Below are 17,712 nucleotides of genomic sequence, written 5' to 3'. Positions count from 1 at the left end.
GGCTATTCGAGGTTTTTTGTTGTTCCATATGAATCTCATCAACATTTTTTCTATTTCATTGAAGAATGTCATTGAGATTTTTATGGGGATGGCAGAGAATGCATATTTTTAAGGGCCTCCAACCAGAGATATAGTTACTGTTATTAGTTTATCTGAAAAGTATAAGAAATACATTTTTTTTAAGGATTCTTAAAAGCCCCTTCATTTTGTGCCATTGCTAGTTTAACATTTTGAAGGGCATGAGTCATTCTCTTTACCTTTAAAGTATTATTGCTTTCTAGAATTTCTCTTTTCTCTATGGCAGTTCAGTGCTCATTTGTCCATGAGTGGGAAGAGAGAAATGATTTATATATTATCAGGTCATATGTTTTTGCCATCAGGAAGTAAAGAATCATGACTGGCTTTTATGGAAATTCAAGGTTTCATAGATGAAAAGAAATTGACTAACAGGTTTAATAAACAACACAAGTTAAACAAGAGGCTGAGTGTTTGGAGGATAATGTGAGGGAGTAAGGTGCAGGAGGGTTAAATGGCAACTTAGAAGACTGGCTTATCTCTCCTCCCTACTTTTGCTTATTTTCTTACATTCTAAATAATCTCTATTGTTTCTTAAAAATTCTTTCTAGGATGAGACAGTTTACAAACAAATACAATAAATAAAAACTTCATAATGGAAATAAGATAAGTGTTGAGATGGTCTGTTCTTTTTCTAGCATCTTTGAATCACATCTCTATTTTTAGAGAGAATCATACCTTAATTTAAACCCACCCTTGGGTTAGTCATCAAAATTCTAACTTTTAATACTTTAAAAAAATTATGCTTTGAAGAACTGAAGCATAGGCTAGAGTTGCAAGGGCAGTGAGAGGATTCGTCAAAGACAGAGTAGGGAGCAGAACAGGCAGATTTACTGAAACACACTGTTGAGGGGAGCTAGTGGTAGAAACAGGAGAGATCTGCCTTGCCAAGTGGGTCAGCTCCCTGGCCCCGCACCACCAGGGAGACCCAAAATTCTATTTTAATAGTTAAAGTTCCATGAGCAAACATCATTTATAACAGTTTATTTCAAAGCTGAATCATCCTTCATTGACATCTTTTGTAAATACCACAGGTTACCCATAACCCTAATATTAAGTATTTACTTTGATCTGAGGGAATAGTTAAGAAAGTAGGAAGAAAGAAATAGAGTTTATACCACTTCATAATAGAGATTCCTTTATAATTCTTAAAATAGATACTAGCTCTTTTAAATACAATACTTATCACAATTTCTGGGTCTTTATAAATAATAGTTGATATGTTCTTGCTCCAGCTATACTGTTATTAGTTAAAATCACCATTGTTTTCACTTTGTGTTCAATAACTGCCCTTGCTTCTGATTGTCCCTTTACAATCCATTCTCTACAAATATCAACTAGAGTAATCCTTTAAAAATACAAAGGTCATTCCTGTTTATGGAGCATCATTAGCATTCCATTATAGTGCCATAAAATCCAACACCTGGGCCCTCCCTGGTGGTGCAGCAGGTTAAAGCACAGCACTGAGAAGCTAAAAAGCCACTTCAGCATGAGTTCCATCCCCACCCCGGAGATGACCCACATGGCGCAGCAGACCTCTCCTGACCCGCCTGCTGCTCCCCTCAGCAATGTACTTCGTTGATCTTCCTGTTCTGTACTCTGCTCTGTTTCTGTTGAATTCTCTCACCGCCCCTGCACCTCTGGCCTGTACCCCAGCTCTGTATGCATAAATAAATAAATCTTAAAAAAAAAAATCCAACACCTAGTCTGGCATAGGAGACTGAGTGATCTCACCTTTTCCTTCTCATCCCATCTCACACTATTCCCCTCAATGAATGTTCTTCAGCCATACAACTTTCTTTCAAATTCTGAAATGTGCCAGGTTGTTTCCAAATTTAGGAATTTAATCATGGTTTTCTCTCTTCTAGTGTGTTCCCTAACTCCCACCCCAATCTTATTCCCATAAGTAATATCTTATTTTCTTACAGAGATTTTGGCTTAAATGTCATCTCTGCAGAAGCTCCTTCTATGAGCTAACTTAATAAAAATGTTCAATTGCAGTTAGAATTCACCTTTGTTTTAATTAAAAAAAGAATTATAATTTGTAATTGCATATTTTTATACTGACATAGAAGTAGAAATATTTTTAAATAGTTCTCGATTTCTGTCTCTTATCAGCTTCTTTCTCCCTGCCCTCAGTTGGCTTTATGGTTCTAGAATCAAAAAAGAGAGTAGATGGCTTGATCTTTCTAGTAAGTTAGTAGACTTGAAAAGCATACTTGGAGGAGAGATATGATCATTTAGGATTCCTTAGCTCTTAGTATGCTAACCACCAGGTTTGAGTGATTACATCCTGCAACTTCATATAAGGATAATCTAATTAAAAGAGAGGATGCACTTCTACCACCACTTCTACCCAGGGAAGGTATGGGAAGATGAGATCTTCAAAGAGGAGGGCAAATAAGATCTTGACAGAAGGAGGGTGAATTCTCTCCCAGTATGGGAAGATGGAAGAAGATCAGTGACAGGGAATCACACCCACACACTTTGACATGGAGACCCAGAATCACTAAGGAGATAGAATGGCAGGTTCCAGCAGATAATGTCTAGTGTGTACTTCCAAGCTTCTTCTTTTTTCCCATACAGGGTTAACATTTTGTTGCAAATTAGAGATTCAGCCAAGGAATGTGTAGGCATGTAACAGAAGGGGGAATAGGTTCCCTGGGGTTTGTTAGCAGGTAAAGGGTATGTTGTTGTCTCCAAGAAGCCTATGGGTAGAGAAAGCAAAGTGGGCACCAGTTTAGTGAGGAAGGGCACAGAGATAAGGAGATTGTAAGATAGAAGACAGCAGCTGTTATCTGCAGGATGGACCAGGCAGTCATTCCTAAGGAGTTTCTGGTCATTCCACTCTAATACTAGGAGAGATACAGTGGATATAGTGGGGTCTAAAGGACCCTTCACATAAATTTTTCACCTACCACATATCCTTTATCTTGCAGAACAGGACAAAGGGCATAAGTCCTTCCAGTCCAGAAAAAATGAACAATACCTAAAAATTGATGGCTCAAAATATTGAATTGATTTAGGTTTGAAAGTGCCATTGTATTGAATGAAGTTAATTTTCTTGATCGAGGCACGGGCTCAGAAATGATCTAGTTTGTTATAAACAGTATAAAAGATACTTTTTTTATGCTGAGGAGTTGTAGTGTGGAAAATGTTGTCATCTCTTACATTTACTGTATGTATCTCTGTGAGGACAGTAGGCATACTGCCATAGCCCGACGTCTTCATATAATGCATATAAACAGTCGGTGTCTAACTAATGTTTACTGAGTGAATGCACACTCGTGAGTGCTGCATACCACTGAAGCAAACACTGATAGACAGTTGGATTCACACAATGGAGTATAATTCAGCCAGAAGGAAAGATGAAATGTTGTCACAGCAAAATAGAAGGAGTTTGAGGGAATTATGACACATTGGTACAATATAGTGGATGCTTCCACAAAGCAAAAATACTTATTAAAAACTAATGGACATTCATAAATAAAGTGAAGCTTCTGAGGTTAAGGAGGGGTGGGGAGGGAGAAAGGATGAATGCATTATAAGGGATGATGGTGAGAAAAGAAAGTGTGTTCTAAAGACATTTCTCAGACAGCCATAAAAGGTAATGTTTAATTAACCAGTTATTAATGTTTGAGGGAATTCTGGGAATTCTGTCTCTTACAACTTGACAGTATAATAGGGTAAAAACATTCCAATCAAATCAAGTTCTATATGTCTTGGAAGTAATTCTTAGATTTTGTTTTAGGTATCAATGCATGAATGTAAAATCTTTTTTTTTTTTTTTAAGATTTATTTACTTATGCATACAGAACTGGGGTACAGGCCAGAGGCTCAGAGGCGGCAAGAGGCTTCACCATAGACAGAGTGGGGAGCAGAACAGGCAGATCAACGAAGCACACTGCTGAGGGGAGCAGTGGGCAGGTCAGGAGAGGTCTGCCACGCCATGTGGTCACCTACTGGGGCAGGGTTTGAACTCATGCTGAAGTCTCTTTAGCTTCTTAATGCTGTGCTTTAACCTGCTGTGCCACCAGGGAGGGCCTGTAAAGTCTTTTCAATCTCAGTTTTTTTCAATAACTTTTATAACTATTAGTTCCATCATACGTTGAGTAGACATTTTCTATTTACCTACTTATTTACATTAGTACCAATAAAAAAAATATAGGCTTTTCAAAAAAAATGGTTTACCTAATAAAGGTAGTAATATTGCAAGTCAATGGTAAATAGAAACCAAATTTTACATTCTTAAACTTATATTAATTGCAGACAGTTATAAATAACTGAAATTTTTCCTTCTAAAATGACTTTATGTGCGTAAAGTAATAGTTGTCAAATGATACCTCTACCTTCCTATCTAGGTGGAACTTAATGACCCAGTGCTGGGCTCAAGAACCTGAACAAAGACCTACTTTCCATAAAATTCAGGATCAGCTTCAGTTATTCAGAAGCGCTTCCTTAAACAGTCTTTTTCAAAGTAGTGATGAAGCAAAAACCAGTGGAGTCATAAATGCAGGCTTTGAAGGTAAGTGTGTCTATTTTTTCAGAATTTTCCTCTCCAGTGTCAACCGAACAAGGTTAAAAGGGGCTGTACACTGAAGACATTTGATGGTGGGTAAGAAGAATATACTAGAACTTTCATCAGTGTAACTGGTTATTACACTCTTCTTTGAAAATAATTTTTCATTGTGTACTGAGTTAAAAAAAAAGTAATGTGCCATTAGATTTATATCTAAGATAGCAAGGAGAATTTACATGTTAGATTGTATTAGACTCTATTACATGCTAGTCTATGTGAAATCTGTTCTCTGTTCTGTCCACCATATCAATCTGGACGGTTATCCATTTAGTGTTCTGTTTTTCAGAGCTAACCATATTGCTAAGTAAATATTTAATCTGTTGTTTCTAAAGTTGAGCAAATTTATTACTAAAGCAGAATCATGCCTTGTAAAAACCTAATTTAATCTAATTCCACAACTATAGATTTTTGGTAAATAAAACAATAATACCCTAGAAATATTCTCTCATGATGAACACATTAATTCTTTTAGCTCAACCACTAATACAAAACAGAATTAAAACACAGAGGTCATTGAACTCATTTACAAAATCAGGTTTTCAGTAAGTACCTAATTGTTTGCAGAAAAACAAATTTCAAAATGATTCTTTAGGTGCTCTAGAACTCCCCATTATTAAGAGTTCACAGGACACTTTCTTTCTCTCAAATGCGGACATTCTTTTTTAGAAATAAACCTGCAAGACGGATCATGGTTTAGATTCTCTCTAAAATTAGGTGTTTTAGTCTTTGCAGTGATGGATTCTAACATGTAGGTCATTTCACAACTGTAGCCCACATAAGACCTGCACACTGTGTGACATTCTGGACTGACAGCAGGAAAAAGTAAGAAACCTAAGCACAAACATCTTGTTTCACTTCTGTGTTTCTGATTATATATTTGAGTATCTTTGGGTCAATGATATGAATGGGGATAAAATTCTGGCCATGTGTCCTCTGTAATGCAAACTGCTGAGTCACAGATTGGACAAGGGTCTGCTTGTCTAAGGTGTTCATCAGAATCATTATCAGATAACCCTTATAATTTAATAGGCAGGTGAGTTAATGGTCTCATCTTGGCTCTTCCTGCCTTCTCATCATGGAAGCAAGCTGGAACTACTAGGCCAGGGGAGCATCTGGGAGTTATAATGGCTACAGCAACACCATCCTCTTGGACAGTTCTCTGCATCACACAGAAGGAAAAGCAGAACACAAATCATTCTAGGTACCATCAAGCCCATCTCACTTTCTAAACATTTGCTTAATGTATTTATCAGAAGGGAATTTTGATACTATTTAAAAAATTGATTTCATTATAGCTCTATTTCAGTATAGCAGTTCAAAATAGCTATTGAATTTTGTGCAAGGCACTGTGCTCAGTGGCTGGATTTAATATGTTGTATTTAACTGTTTTAAGGAAAAGGAAAAGGCAAAAAAAAAATTCTTCCCCGGGAAAAGTAGCCAACTTCTTTAACTTTGTATATTGAGTTTATTAGTATGTGAGCAACCGATTTAAGTGGCGATTTCGAGAGCTGTGCTTGTACTGCACTGTGTCTCTATCTATAGGAAAAGTGGATGTCCACAGTGCTCCTGTGGATATCATCTTGCTCAAGTTATTTGTAGCTGCTTGGTCTGGTTCTTATTTGTTGCAACCTCACTTATGGAAATGTCACAGGCTCTACAATCTGGGGTGTTTGCTAACATTTAAAATGAAATATTTTGTTCCTAAGTGAGATAAACTTAGGAACTGGTTTGACATGTTTGTGTGAATGTCTGAAAGGCAAGCGCACTGTGGTTTGTTTTCCTGCATTGGAAACTTTTTTTCCTTATAAAGTCCCTGCTTTACCTCTAGAAGTTGACACTGATTTCCCAAGATACTAATTCAGATTTATTTGTGAGCATTATTTTTGTAGACCTCATGAAATTAAGCACAAACATTTTTTAAAATATTTAGAAAGGAGTATACTATACTACTTTACATCAGTCATTAAAGTGACTCCTAATTCCTTTATGATGTTCCTTTCAACTTTTCCAGTAACTAATCTCAGTGACATCTCTTGTTCTATTATTTTATAACGTATCTACATTTTAAAGATTTTTGTTATGTAAATAATTTGTTTATTGTTTAAAAAACACACACAGTTATCTAAGTAGAGCTAGCATTAAAAATATCTTATTTCCTCTGTATTCTCACTGGTGCTAGCCATAGTTAGTTTGAAATATGTTTCTAGATAGTTTATATGCTGGTGCAACCATTTATAGAAGTATTCACAAATGGTTATTTATAAATGTACTAGCTGAATTTAGAGTTAAAGTTAAGGTAATCTAGAGGAAAGAGTGGGCTGTAGATTCTCTAGTTCTCCATTATTTTTCATCCTTGCAAGTAAGTTTATTTTTATTATTATACAGGTAATATTCATTTATCACATTGTAGTCAGGTAATCAGTTTCCTGCCTTAGCAAATTTCTGTCACACCACAGCTGTCACTAAATGTTCCGTCACCATCCATAACCAACCAGCCAAATCCTTCTACATGTTCACCCCATCCCTCGCCCTCTAGTAACCACCACTGTATTTTTACAAATAAGTTTATATTTGAAAATTTAGTGAAGAGATGATTTTATATTTTTCTTCTAGAAACCAGGTCTTCCATGCTGCCATAGAGAGAACCCATGTGAGATAGAAGTTCTAAGAAGGATGCCTAATCCATCCTGTGTGGGAAGGCCAATAAAAGCCACAGAGATGAGTTTACTTCTAAGCTCTGCTGTGTTCAGAACATTTCAGACTAGAAGCACATCCTGTAGAAAGCCAGGAAGTAATGGAGAATGGGCTGTTCCCGGAACTGCATGTAGCTTATCACACTTGAGGGTGTGAAATGGCAAGTGGTGAAATGGGAAGGAAGATGGTCACACTACACAGATGAGAAAGGGGAGTTAATGAAAGCTGAGTGAATGAATGGTAACAGGTGTACTTGGAAGGAACAGAGGCAGATGCTTTAGTCTTTGGCGTCTAATTAGTGAAGAAGAGAGACAATGATGTTGGATCCTTGCGATTTGTGTTATTAGTATAAAAGTGGTACATTTCCAAAGATGGGGGAGTAGGAGAAGGAAGAGCTTTATATATGTTTGGTTTGAGCCAGCTTGGGGGTGAGAGGAGAAGCCCAGTATTCAGTTGAAAAGTTGATCCTGGAAATGGAGAGAGTAGAAGTCAAGGGTATAGATGAGACCATTCAGTTGACACAGGGCAACAATGGGTCAACTAAAAAACTAAAACTGGCCAAGAATAGCTTATAGGTCGCTGCCTGAGTTCTTCACCAGTGCGCACAATTGCAAGCCTACTCAGCTTCAGAGAACAACAAAAATGGGACTTATTTAACAAACTAGGCAGGAAAAAGTTATTGAGGCCAAAAATGGCCCTTACCTCACCTGAACCAGTGTCCAGTGTTTTTTTAGTCCTAAACACAAATGTTCCAAAGATGGTGTCTTCCCACTCCTGAGGCACGTAGCAGCCAGACCATAGGCCAGATCCAACCAACGAAGATGGTAGAATACACAACAGAAGATGCTCACGGAGCTGCCAAGATGCCCCACCATAGCACCAGACAAGCAACAGTCAAAAATAGCAGTTGCAGTGGATTGGCCAATCCAATCCAACAAACAGCCTCACCCACACAGTTCAGTCAGGGATCCGGCTCCGGATCTTCTCCTTCCCTGTCAGGCAGTAACAGCAGCAAAACGTTAACAGATTCAGTAACTTGGCCATTTGCAAATTCTCCAAACATCTTTTCTCTGAAATTGGCTGCAGGAAGCCTTTCTACATCCTTCAGAGGCCTTCTGGAAGTTCAGCATGGTGAGGGCAGAAATGGCTGACACTTGAATCGCTGAAGATCCAAAACCACTGAATTCCTGAAGGCTCAATCTCGGGGTTGCTCCTGCAGTCCCTATATTTCTTGTCATAGCTTTCACTCCCCCCTGGTACTTTGTCACATTTTCCCTAGGACTACCCACCCTCTCAGCACCCCCTCCAGGGGACACCCCTGTAAGTCTCTGACTTCAGTCCCCAGTTACACAATCAATATATAAAATAAGAAAAGAAGTGACGATGCATGGCACTGGAAGAGCAGTCAATACATGAAGGTTTTGACAAAGAAAAATAGGGATCATGGAGAGGAGAACCAGAAAGGGAAGGAGGCTGTAAGAGAATGTTGTCATGGAAACCCAGAGGGGAGTGGCTCAAAAAGGAGAGTGATCAAAAGCAATAAAGGAAAAAGTTTCAGAGGAATAAAAGGATTCTACATTTGATTTGTATTTTAAAATCCAACCCATTTTCTTTGCCTACGGTATCATTTCTTTCTAATGTGTGCAGACATCTTATAATATCACACCATAGTGGCTGTGAGAAGCTTTGAGAGCTCAGCTTTACCTTGGCTGCTATAAGACTCCCTGATCCCTGGAAAAAATATTTTTACCAGGTTGCATTCCTAAATCCACTATGTGACTGAGACAAGTAGCAAACAATACTCATGAAAATATGGACCAAAACCTCTTAAAAATGGCTTAGAAAATAAAAATTTAAAAAGGGCTTTTATTTTGTCTTAGCACTTTTTAATGTGTGATTCACTGCACTATGTAAATTAACTCATCAAGTCCTCACACTAGGCCTACGATAGGTTTGCTGTATCACTATTTAACAGATGGGAGGACTGAGGTTTAGAAATTGGCCCATGGTCTTATGCTGAGGTGAGGCTGGAGTTTTGCTCCATTCTAGAGTCTTCATGGAGACATGGCTGTGGGAAGTAAACTGCACACAAGTGCTTCCCAGCTGCATAATCAGAAGTGCACTGCACATTCCTGACTGCTAGTATCTGAAAGAACATGGCGGTATAGAACATGGTGGTACAACCTGCTGGGAAGATGCACCACCTTTTCCTTAGGTTTCCTAGGTGCCAAAGTTGTTGGCAGACTGAGTCAAATTTCTCAATAATATTCAAGAAAAAGAGAAGCAGGCCTAAATCTGCAAAATAATGATGTAAGTTTAGTAGGGAAGATCATCAAACATTGAAAATGTAGCCAGAAATAAACATTTCTGTGCCAACATATTTTAGTTAGTAAAAGAGAATTGCACATTCTGTTATTTGAAATTGCAAATCCTGACAATGAAAGTGGAAAAAGATGGAAATCACTAAAATTTTGACAATTGAGATGTGACTGGACAACAGGGACAGAAAAGAAAGAAGAACTAGAGTGACAGGAAAAGAATTTGCAAAGGGTTGAAATCATGACTTTTCAATTTCTCTTCAAGAGGAGCCTAACTATATTACCTTTTAATAAAAGAGAAATTGAATAATAGTTTACTGCTTTGTAGACTGTTGGGCATATTGCAAAACAGTAAGAGATCTGTCTTCATTGTTTCTGTTGGAGGTATATAATAAGATAAGCAAGCAATGGAATAATTTTGGGGGGTAAAAAGACATTAAGATTACAGTGAGAAATAATACCATGCTTATCCTATGGTCCTACTAACCTAATGTGGTGGAGGCGGGGATAGAGAGAGAGATTAGTAACATATCTGGGCACCTAGTAAAAATATCTCAGTGACTTCATCCAAACATTTGTGTAAACATCACCTCACCAGCCCAGAGGGTTCTACAGGAAACAAATCTAAATGCTTCTCTGCTGTTCTAAACATAGCCTGTCAGCCAGCATATGTCTCGTCTGTAAATACCCTCTCTTACTAGGGTGTCTGTATTTTAATATTTCCCTCTTAAAGAGAAGGTTCCTGGGGGTATGCTGTCTTTGTTCCATATCTTTGCATTAAGGGACTTGCACAACTTCTATTCAGTTTCAGAACAAAAACAAAGCACCCACTCACCACCATACATTCTTTATGCAATAAGATGTACCGGCTGCTGAAAGCTTTTCCAGAATCAAGTTACTAAATATTGCTTTAAGAACTATGAACCTAAGGAGTAGATAGCTAATGATTTTTCTTTGACATATGGCACCCAAATTTGTAAAAAAAAAAAAATATATTATTTGCCTTTCAAAAAGTTTGTTTAATAACCTAACTAACAGCTAGTAGTAAATAAAAGTCAATCATACTTTGTCAGAAAGTTTTCCAATATGCCACTTACTGGGTTAAAGATATGGCAGTAAAGCAGCTGATAACATGAGTTAGCCAGACATATACTACAGATTTAAGTTTCTGTTAAAATTCTAAAACTTCCTCAATAATCTGGGTCACTGGATTAGATAAAATTCAGTATCTTATTTCTCCCTGTCACTTTTTAATAATATATGTGCACATTTTAGAAGATAATTTGGTTCCCATGATTGTTAATCACAACAGAGATGATGATGTTTATATTTCATGTCATTTTCTGCCTCCTTCAGGTCTGCCATCAAAACTTGCCATTCCCTGTCAGCCATTTGAGAGCATAAGCATTCTAATTTTAATGTATTTGCTAGTTAGTGTTAATGGCTTCATAGTCTACTTATGGGAGGTAGGCAGTTGGGGAAAGTCAGTCACTGTGACTGCCCACCCATTCTGCAGTCCACGCTCAGCAGCTCCTGCCTGGAACCCTTGATCTTGCTGTTCTCTCATGATCTGATCCACCCATTGTGGTGGAAATAATCCCTCTTGTACTCTAACCACAGTTTATATTTTCCTTTATGTAGCACATATCACCCCTATAGTAATATTTCTGCTCTCTTGCTAAGATTACACGATTTCAGACAGGGAACATGTCTTTTTTATCTCTGTGTTCCCTTGGTGGGCCTCATAAATGTCAGCTGTATAAAGCTGGTATTGATATAATTCTCATACAGCCTATACATTATAGGTAAGGAATGTCAAGTACATACTAGAATAACTTTTTACTTTTTCCACAGATGAAGATGGCAGTATGACTTGTGTGAATTCAGATGACACGATGTCAATTGCTTTAATGGAAACCAAGAACCAAGAAGGGTTAAACTACATGGTACTTGCTACAGAAAATAGCCAGAATGAAGAAAATTCTGAGGGTCCGCTAGGCTCCAAGGAATCGGAATCTTGTGGTCTGAGGAAAGAAGAGAAGGAACCACATGCAGACAAAAATATCTACCAAGAAAAACAAGAGGCTTACTGCTCCCCTGGCAAGCCTGAAGGCCTGAACTATGCTTGTCTCACTCACAATGGCTGTGGAGATGGGTCTGATTAATAATTCTGTTGGGAAATACATGCTGAGATAAATAATCCCCTGGAGTATTCACTGAAAGAAAATCATAGTAGAATGATAGATACTGTGGTGGTCCCTGACAGTGAATTAACACTGGAAAGTTCCTGAATTCCTAATTCCAAGAGGTTTCAGTTGTGACAACCCCGTAACAATTTCCTAACCTTCAGCAGAAATCTGGGGTGAAATATTAAGCATTTGAAAAGCTTAGGAAGACCCAAGAAAGGCTCATTGCTCCCCCTGTCTGTGGAAGTTCCTCTGGCTATTGAATCTGGGCTGTAACAGAGACATTTTGGTCAGATGGTTAGAAACAAAATAGCTTTGTTCAGGGACCCAAAAGAGGAGAATGAGAAGAAGCTTAAGGGACTGTCTGAATTATGTATTACTTTGAAATGGATATTTTTTATCTCTGTCCCTCCTTCCCTCTCACCCCCTACATAGAGAACAAACCAGCACCTATGACACAAGAAAGCATTTGGAAAGTTATTACTATAACAAAACTGTCTTGAATGACTAAAATATTTTGTATTTTGGATGCTTGGAATAGCACCTTAGTTATACTGAAAATACAACCATGAAATCCCTCAGTCCTAAAGTTTAGCATTCCAGTCTTTGGATTGTGTAAAAATCATTCTGTGACTTGTGTGTTGTTATGGAAATTAGCTAACATAAATCTATTTTATCATAAAATACTTAAGATTATAGTTTTGAATTATTCCTAAAATCAACTATAAATGATTATACAGTATTAATTCAAACTGTGATTTTTAACAGTTACATGAAATAATAATACCCAAATAAGAACTATTTTTAAACAACTTCAGAGAACACATGAGTTAAAGTCAATCCTTTTTTCATTAACCACTGAAATCTGAAAACCTCAACTGCCCCAATGACAATGCTAATAGAAGCATAGAAAAGATACTAGACGTAGAAAACATTTTGATTAAAATATTAGCTCTAAACTACTGAGGAAGGATCACATATTGGCTTCCAGCTTGGATAATTTTGTGCATTTATTTAACTGACTCCTGCCAGAGAAACTGCAGCTAATTATATAGTGAAGAACACGAGGGAGACAAAGTTAAGTTAATCCAGGGGTGGACAGTAACCATGCAAAGTTCCATGTGCTGTGGTCATGCTGCCATGTTGTTATTCTGCTGAACAGGATCAGGATATTTCTCTCTGAATGTTACATGTCCACTAGAGACATTAACATTCTTTTTTGATAGCCTGTCAATGACGCCCTTTCTAGTATTGAGCAATTCTTCCACCTGTATTTCCTGGGTAGAAGTGAAGTTCCATTTGCAATCTCTGAATTTCTTGCAGCAAGAAGGCAGATATGTGACCTACCCCCCACCACTAGACACACAAACTTCTGGCTTCTAATGTAGAGGTAGGGGGGCAAAGAAACTGGCCACAGTGATGCTTCCCTGTGATGGTGTCAGCAGGGGTTGGTCTAGCTCTTGACATCCAGTGATAAGAGCCAGGAGAGCCAGCAGAAGGTGTCTGGAGCCTGGTGCCTCTTGCAGCCAAGCTAAGCAGACTGGACCAGTTCAGCTGTCTCCTGCCTCTAGCAGCTGTTCCTGGTTCTGTCTCCAAGTGTGGTTCTCAAGTCCTCCCGAGGATTCTGTGAGTTACCCCAAATCCTTTTAATAAATGCTTTTCTTTTAAACTGATTCAGTCAGAATCAGTGGCTGTTGCTTGCAACCGGGGCTTGCTTTTGCAAGAAGGTGTCTTAGACCTTTATTTTGAATACACAATGGGATCAGCCATGTATAGAAGAACTGGATTTTGGGGACAATGTCTTTGTGTTACAATTTGGAAAACAGAGAAATTTATGAGGCATTTGAAGGGATGGCCATAAAATGTTATGTTTGAACTAAGAAGTAGGTATAGATTAGCAATATTTTTATAATTCATAATAAAAACATTGGTAGGAATAGATAATGCAAAATAGAAGAGACTGGCTAAAATTTCATATGTAAAATTTATTATTGAAAATACTTATGCCTTGTAATGACAACTGTATAAGTTACTTGTGAAAAAGGTAGATTTTGCAACAAATAGAAAAAAATTGGCAATAGCTCAAAATATTAGCTCTTGTTAAAATTTTTTCAAGTATTAACAGAAGAAGAAAATCTTAGTGTTAATTTTTTATTTGCAAAATCCAACTTGAAAAGATTAGTTGTGGGAAAAATAAAGGCTCCCAAAATTATAGCAGTAGCTATAATTGATAAAAACAACACAATACAAAAGCTAATCTAACCTTCATTTTAATTTAAGGAAAAGAAATAATGTAAACTATATAAGTTGAAAATGAAAAGCTTTATTAATGAACAAATATTGAACAAATATTTATTTATAAAATTAATGCTGATTTACTTCTGGTGAAAATAGTTTATTCAAAATGACTGGTCTCAGGCCCAGATATGCTGCTTATCCTACTCTGTTGGCCCATGGGGACCTTTTCCCCTAGTCCTCTCTTCCCTGAACCCCATTCATCCTTTTGGATCAGCGAATATTCCAACTCTTGGAAAGGCTTGTCCCCAATTCTCTTTTCTCCCTTCTTAGAATTACTTTTGCCCAGTTGTCCTTACAGCTTTTCAGTGATAGCCAGATGCATTCCCATCCTATTTCTATGTTTCTGCCTGTTCAAATAAATGGAAAACTTGCTGAAGATAGGCTGGTGTCCTGTAACCCTTGGTGTGTGTAACACATTTAATCCTAAACCAGAGCAGGTATTTATGTTTAATGGATTAATCAGTTGAGTTTTCTTATCATCCTTTCCAAACATTTCACAAGTTCTCATCTGTAGTTCATAAAAGAGATGCCAAAAAGTCAGTTTAATGTCATTCGTGACTCAAGAGGATTCTTTTGATGCTGAGCTATCACCCAACACCTAGGTAGAGTATAACAGTTGGGCGAATGCTTTGAGGTTCATATTAAACTTAGGTGAGGTGAAAGACTAGAAGTGAATGTTTGCTAAAGGAGCAAAAAGTTATTTCCTCCCTGCCTCACATCCTGCTCTTATCCTCAAATGAGATTTATGGAGGTGGGATAAATGTTAATGTGCCCTTGACTTTTTTTTATTACTTTTTAAAGATTTAATTTATTTATGCATACAGAAATGGGTTAAAGGCCAGAGGTGCAGGGGTGGTGAGAGGCTTCACCAGAGACAGAGTGGGGAGCAGAACAGGCAGATGGGCAAAAGACACTGCTGAGGGGAGCAGCAGACAAGACAGCAGAGGTCTGTCGCACCATGTGGATCACCTCTGGGGCAGGGATCCAACTCTGGGCTTAGCTTTGCAGTGCAGTGCTCCAAACAGCTGCGCCACCAGGGAGCGCCTGCCCTGGAGGGCCCACCCTTGACTTTTTTTTTAACCTTCTCTCCTTGGTCAAAGGAAGCCAGCTTAATTTTCCCTACCTCTCACCTTAATACATAGTAGGCCTATATTACCGTATATTATATATTATTAGGAATGGCTTAAGAAAAACAGGTAGCAAGATGGTGTTTAGGGTCTGGCTCATTTATCATACAAACAGATTGAGAAGACCTCATGATGAGTGATTTGTGGGTATAGTCCTGGGCCATGGTTTTTATCATTTCTCCATTTAAATCGCCAAAGCTCCTGCAGAAATTACTGGATCCTATAGAAAGTTTGTGGAGTGCTATGACTTAAATAGCCCATTTGCTATTGTTAAGCCAGACGTCGTATTTTGTTGGAATATACAAGGTCTAAAGTGCATGTATCTTAACATCTGCTTATCAGAGGATCTTGCCCTATTGCTGAGATTAGTAAAATAACTACTGAGAATTGATTTTTAGGTTTAGTCATTTGGAGTTAGCTGCTGGCCTTGACAAGTGTGTGCATGGGAAATCTAAGTTAGAGTGGGAAAAAAAGAAAATGCAATAGTAAGTAGGGACAGCAAGGAGATGATTCATTTAAGGCATTTTGGTATGTAAAGGGACAGAGACGTGGTAATAACCATAAGGAGAGAGGGTCAAGGGAGGTTTTCCTAAAGACAAAGAATATTGCAGCCTGTTTTGTATTTATGGGAATAACCCAGTAGACAGGGAAATGAATATTTCGTACAAAAAGAGGTAACTGTTGAAGTGATATCCTTGGACAGAAGGTAAAGACTAAGGATGGGATGCAAGTGCTGGGAAAAGATATTTAACACCATTTGGCTCCTGCTAGAAGTAACAGACTCTTTCATTACTGATACAGGGATATCTCACTAAGCACCCGAGAGCTTTTGCTTAAACATTTTAAAAATTGGTTTGCAAATAATACAATTTAAAAAATTAATGCAATAGTTTTTTTCACAAAAGCTAATGCTATCTGTTCAGTATACTAAATAAATGCTATCTGTTCAGTATACTAAATAATATTCTTTAAGGATAAAGAATATTACAGGTCATGAGTGGACAGGATGATCTTTTTTTTTTTTAAAGATTTTTTATTTATTCATACAGAATTGGGGTACAGGCCAGAGATGCGGAGGGTGAGAGGATTCACCAGGGACAGAGTGGGGAGCAGAACAAGCAGATTGACGAGGTACACTGCTGAGGGGAGGGGGGGGGAGGAGGCAGGAGAGGTCTGCCACACCATGTGGATCTCCTCTGGGGCAGGCGGGGATCGAACTCATGCGGAAGTGGCTTAAGCTTCTTAGTACAACGCTTTAACCCGCTGCGCCACCAGGGAGGGCCCAGGACAGGATGATCTTTATGGTTAATGTAACCTCTCAAATCCTGAACTCATGTCACAAAGGTCAGATAATAAGTACCAATGAGTGGCATAAATACTAGGTGGCAAGAGATCTGACACGGCAAAGAACCTTCACTGTGTCTGACCGGAGACAATTCTTCTTGAAGAGGCAGATTTTAAATTAGGCTTTGAAGAGTAGATAGCATTTGGGTAAGAGGGATCTCAGGGTGATGACTAGCAGTGAGTACACTGAGGGAGGAATTTATAAGGAATTGGGTCGAATGTGAGAAAAACATCGCAGACTGCTCTAACCCAGAGGAACAGCCAACTATATTTACAGAAAAACTATATTTGGGCATGGGGACAATTTCTAGGTTGTGTCCCATTGAGCTGAATTTGTTTGATGGTGAGCTTGGAGTCCTGTTGAAAACTGAGGTAAGTTAGAATTCACTTCCTGCTGGGACTGATACCAACATAGAGGACTCAAAGGCACCAGACCACATGACCCGTCTAGGAAACATAAAGACAATTGCAAATCGTTAACTGTGACCTTTAGAACTTTTCTCTGTATAGTAAAGAAGAGAATAAAGGGGGTGTAATTGAGCTTAAATCTGAAATCTAGATAAAGAAAGTGACAAAAATTAAGTATTTTCTCTAAAATGATAGCAAGAATATAGTGATAAGTTTTATGACTTGAAAAATAAACTATGATTTTGCCTGGCAAAAATCTTGGGTTTTGTCTAGTTGCTGTTCTGTGACATAGGCATTTGAGTGGAATCTCTGTTTTCTGCCTCATTCTCCTAAGACGCTCAGTATAAACTTACAGCCTGGAAATATTCTATGGCAGTGAAGCACTATTTATGTCTCGTTTTTAGTTTCAACACATTTTATGTCTCAAGCAAAAAATAAAAGCAATATCCCAGTGATTTTTTTTAATCTGGTACTATTATAATATCATTCCTTATTTAACAAATAAACAGACATACCAAGTTTCAATGCAAGATGATGGTGAACATATTGCCATTTTTTAACTTGTAGCTTAAAACTAGTACATGTGATATTGTGAGTACTTGCCCCCTCCCCAGTTCCAACAGAATAAAACTTCATCTTGGTTTTCCCTCAGGGTAGAAGTCTGACATTCCCTTGATCCTTTC

At 37.9% G+C, this 17,712-nt stretch overlaps 1 protein-coding gene across 1 annotated transcript in view; it reads left to right on the top strand.

Moving 5' to 3' along the window:
• Positions 1 to 11,849, top strand: part of ROS1 (ROS proto-oncogene 1, receptor tyrosine kinase) — an 88,978-nt gene extending 77,129 nt beyond the window's left edge. Inside the window, 2 exon segments of the mRNA XM_004673805.2 lie at positions 4,437 to 4,600; positions 11,521 to 11,849. Coding sequence (XP_004673862.1) covers positions 4,437 to 4,600; positions 11,521 to 11,831 — 475 coding nt within the window. The 3' untranslated portion in view covers positions 11,832 to 11,849.
• Positions 11,850 to 17,712: the final 5,863 nt, after the last annotated feature.

Source organism: Condylura cristata, unplaced genomic scaffold (genome assembly GCF_000260355.1).
Source record: "Condylura cristata isolate star-nosed mole 26May11 unplaced genomic scaffold, ConCri1.0 scaffold00001, whole genome shotgun sequence".
Lineage (NCBI taxonomy): Eukaryota > Metazoa > Chordata > Mammalia > Eulipotyphla > Talpidae > Condylura > Condylura cristata.
The sequence above is the reverse complement of the archived record's forward strand: the minus strand, read 5'-3'. Positions and strand labels throughout refer to the sequence as shown.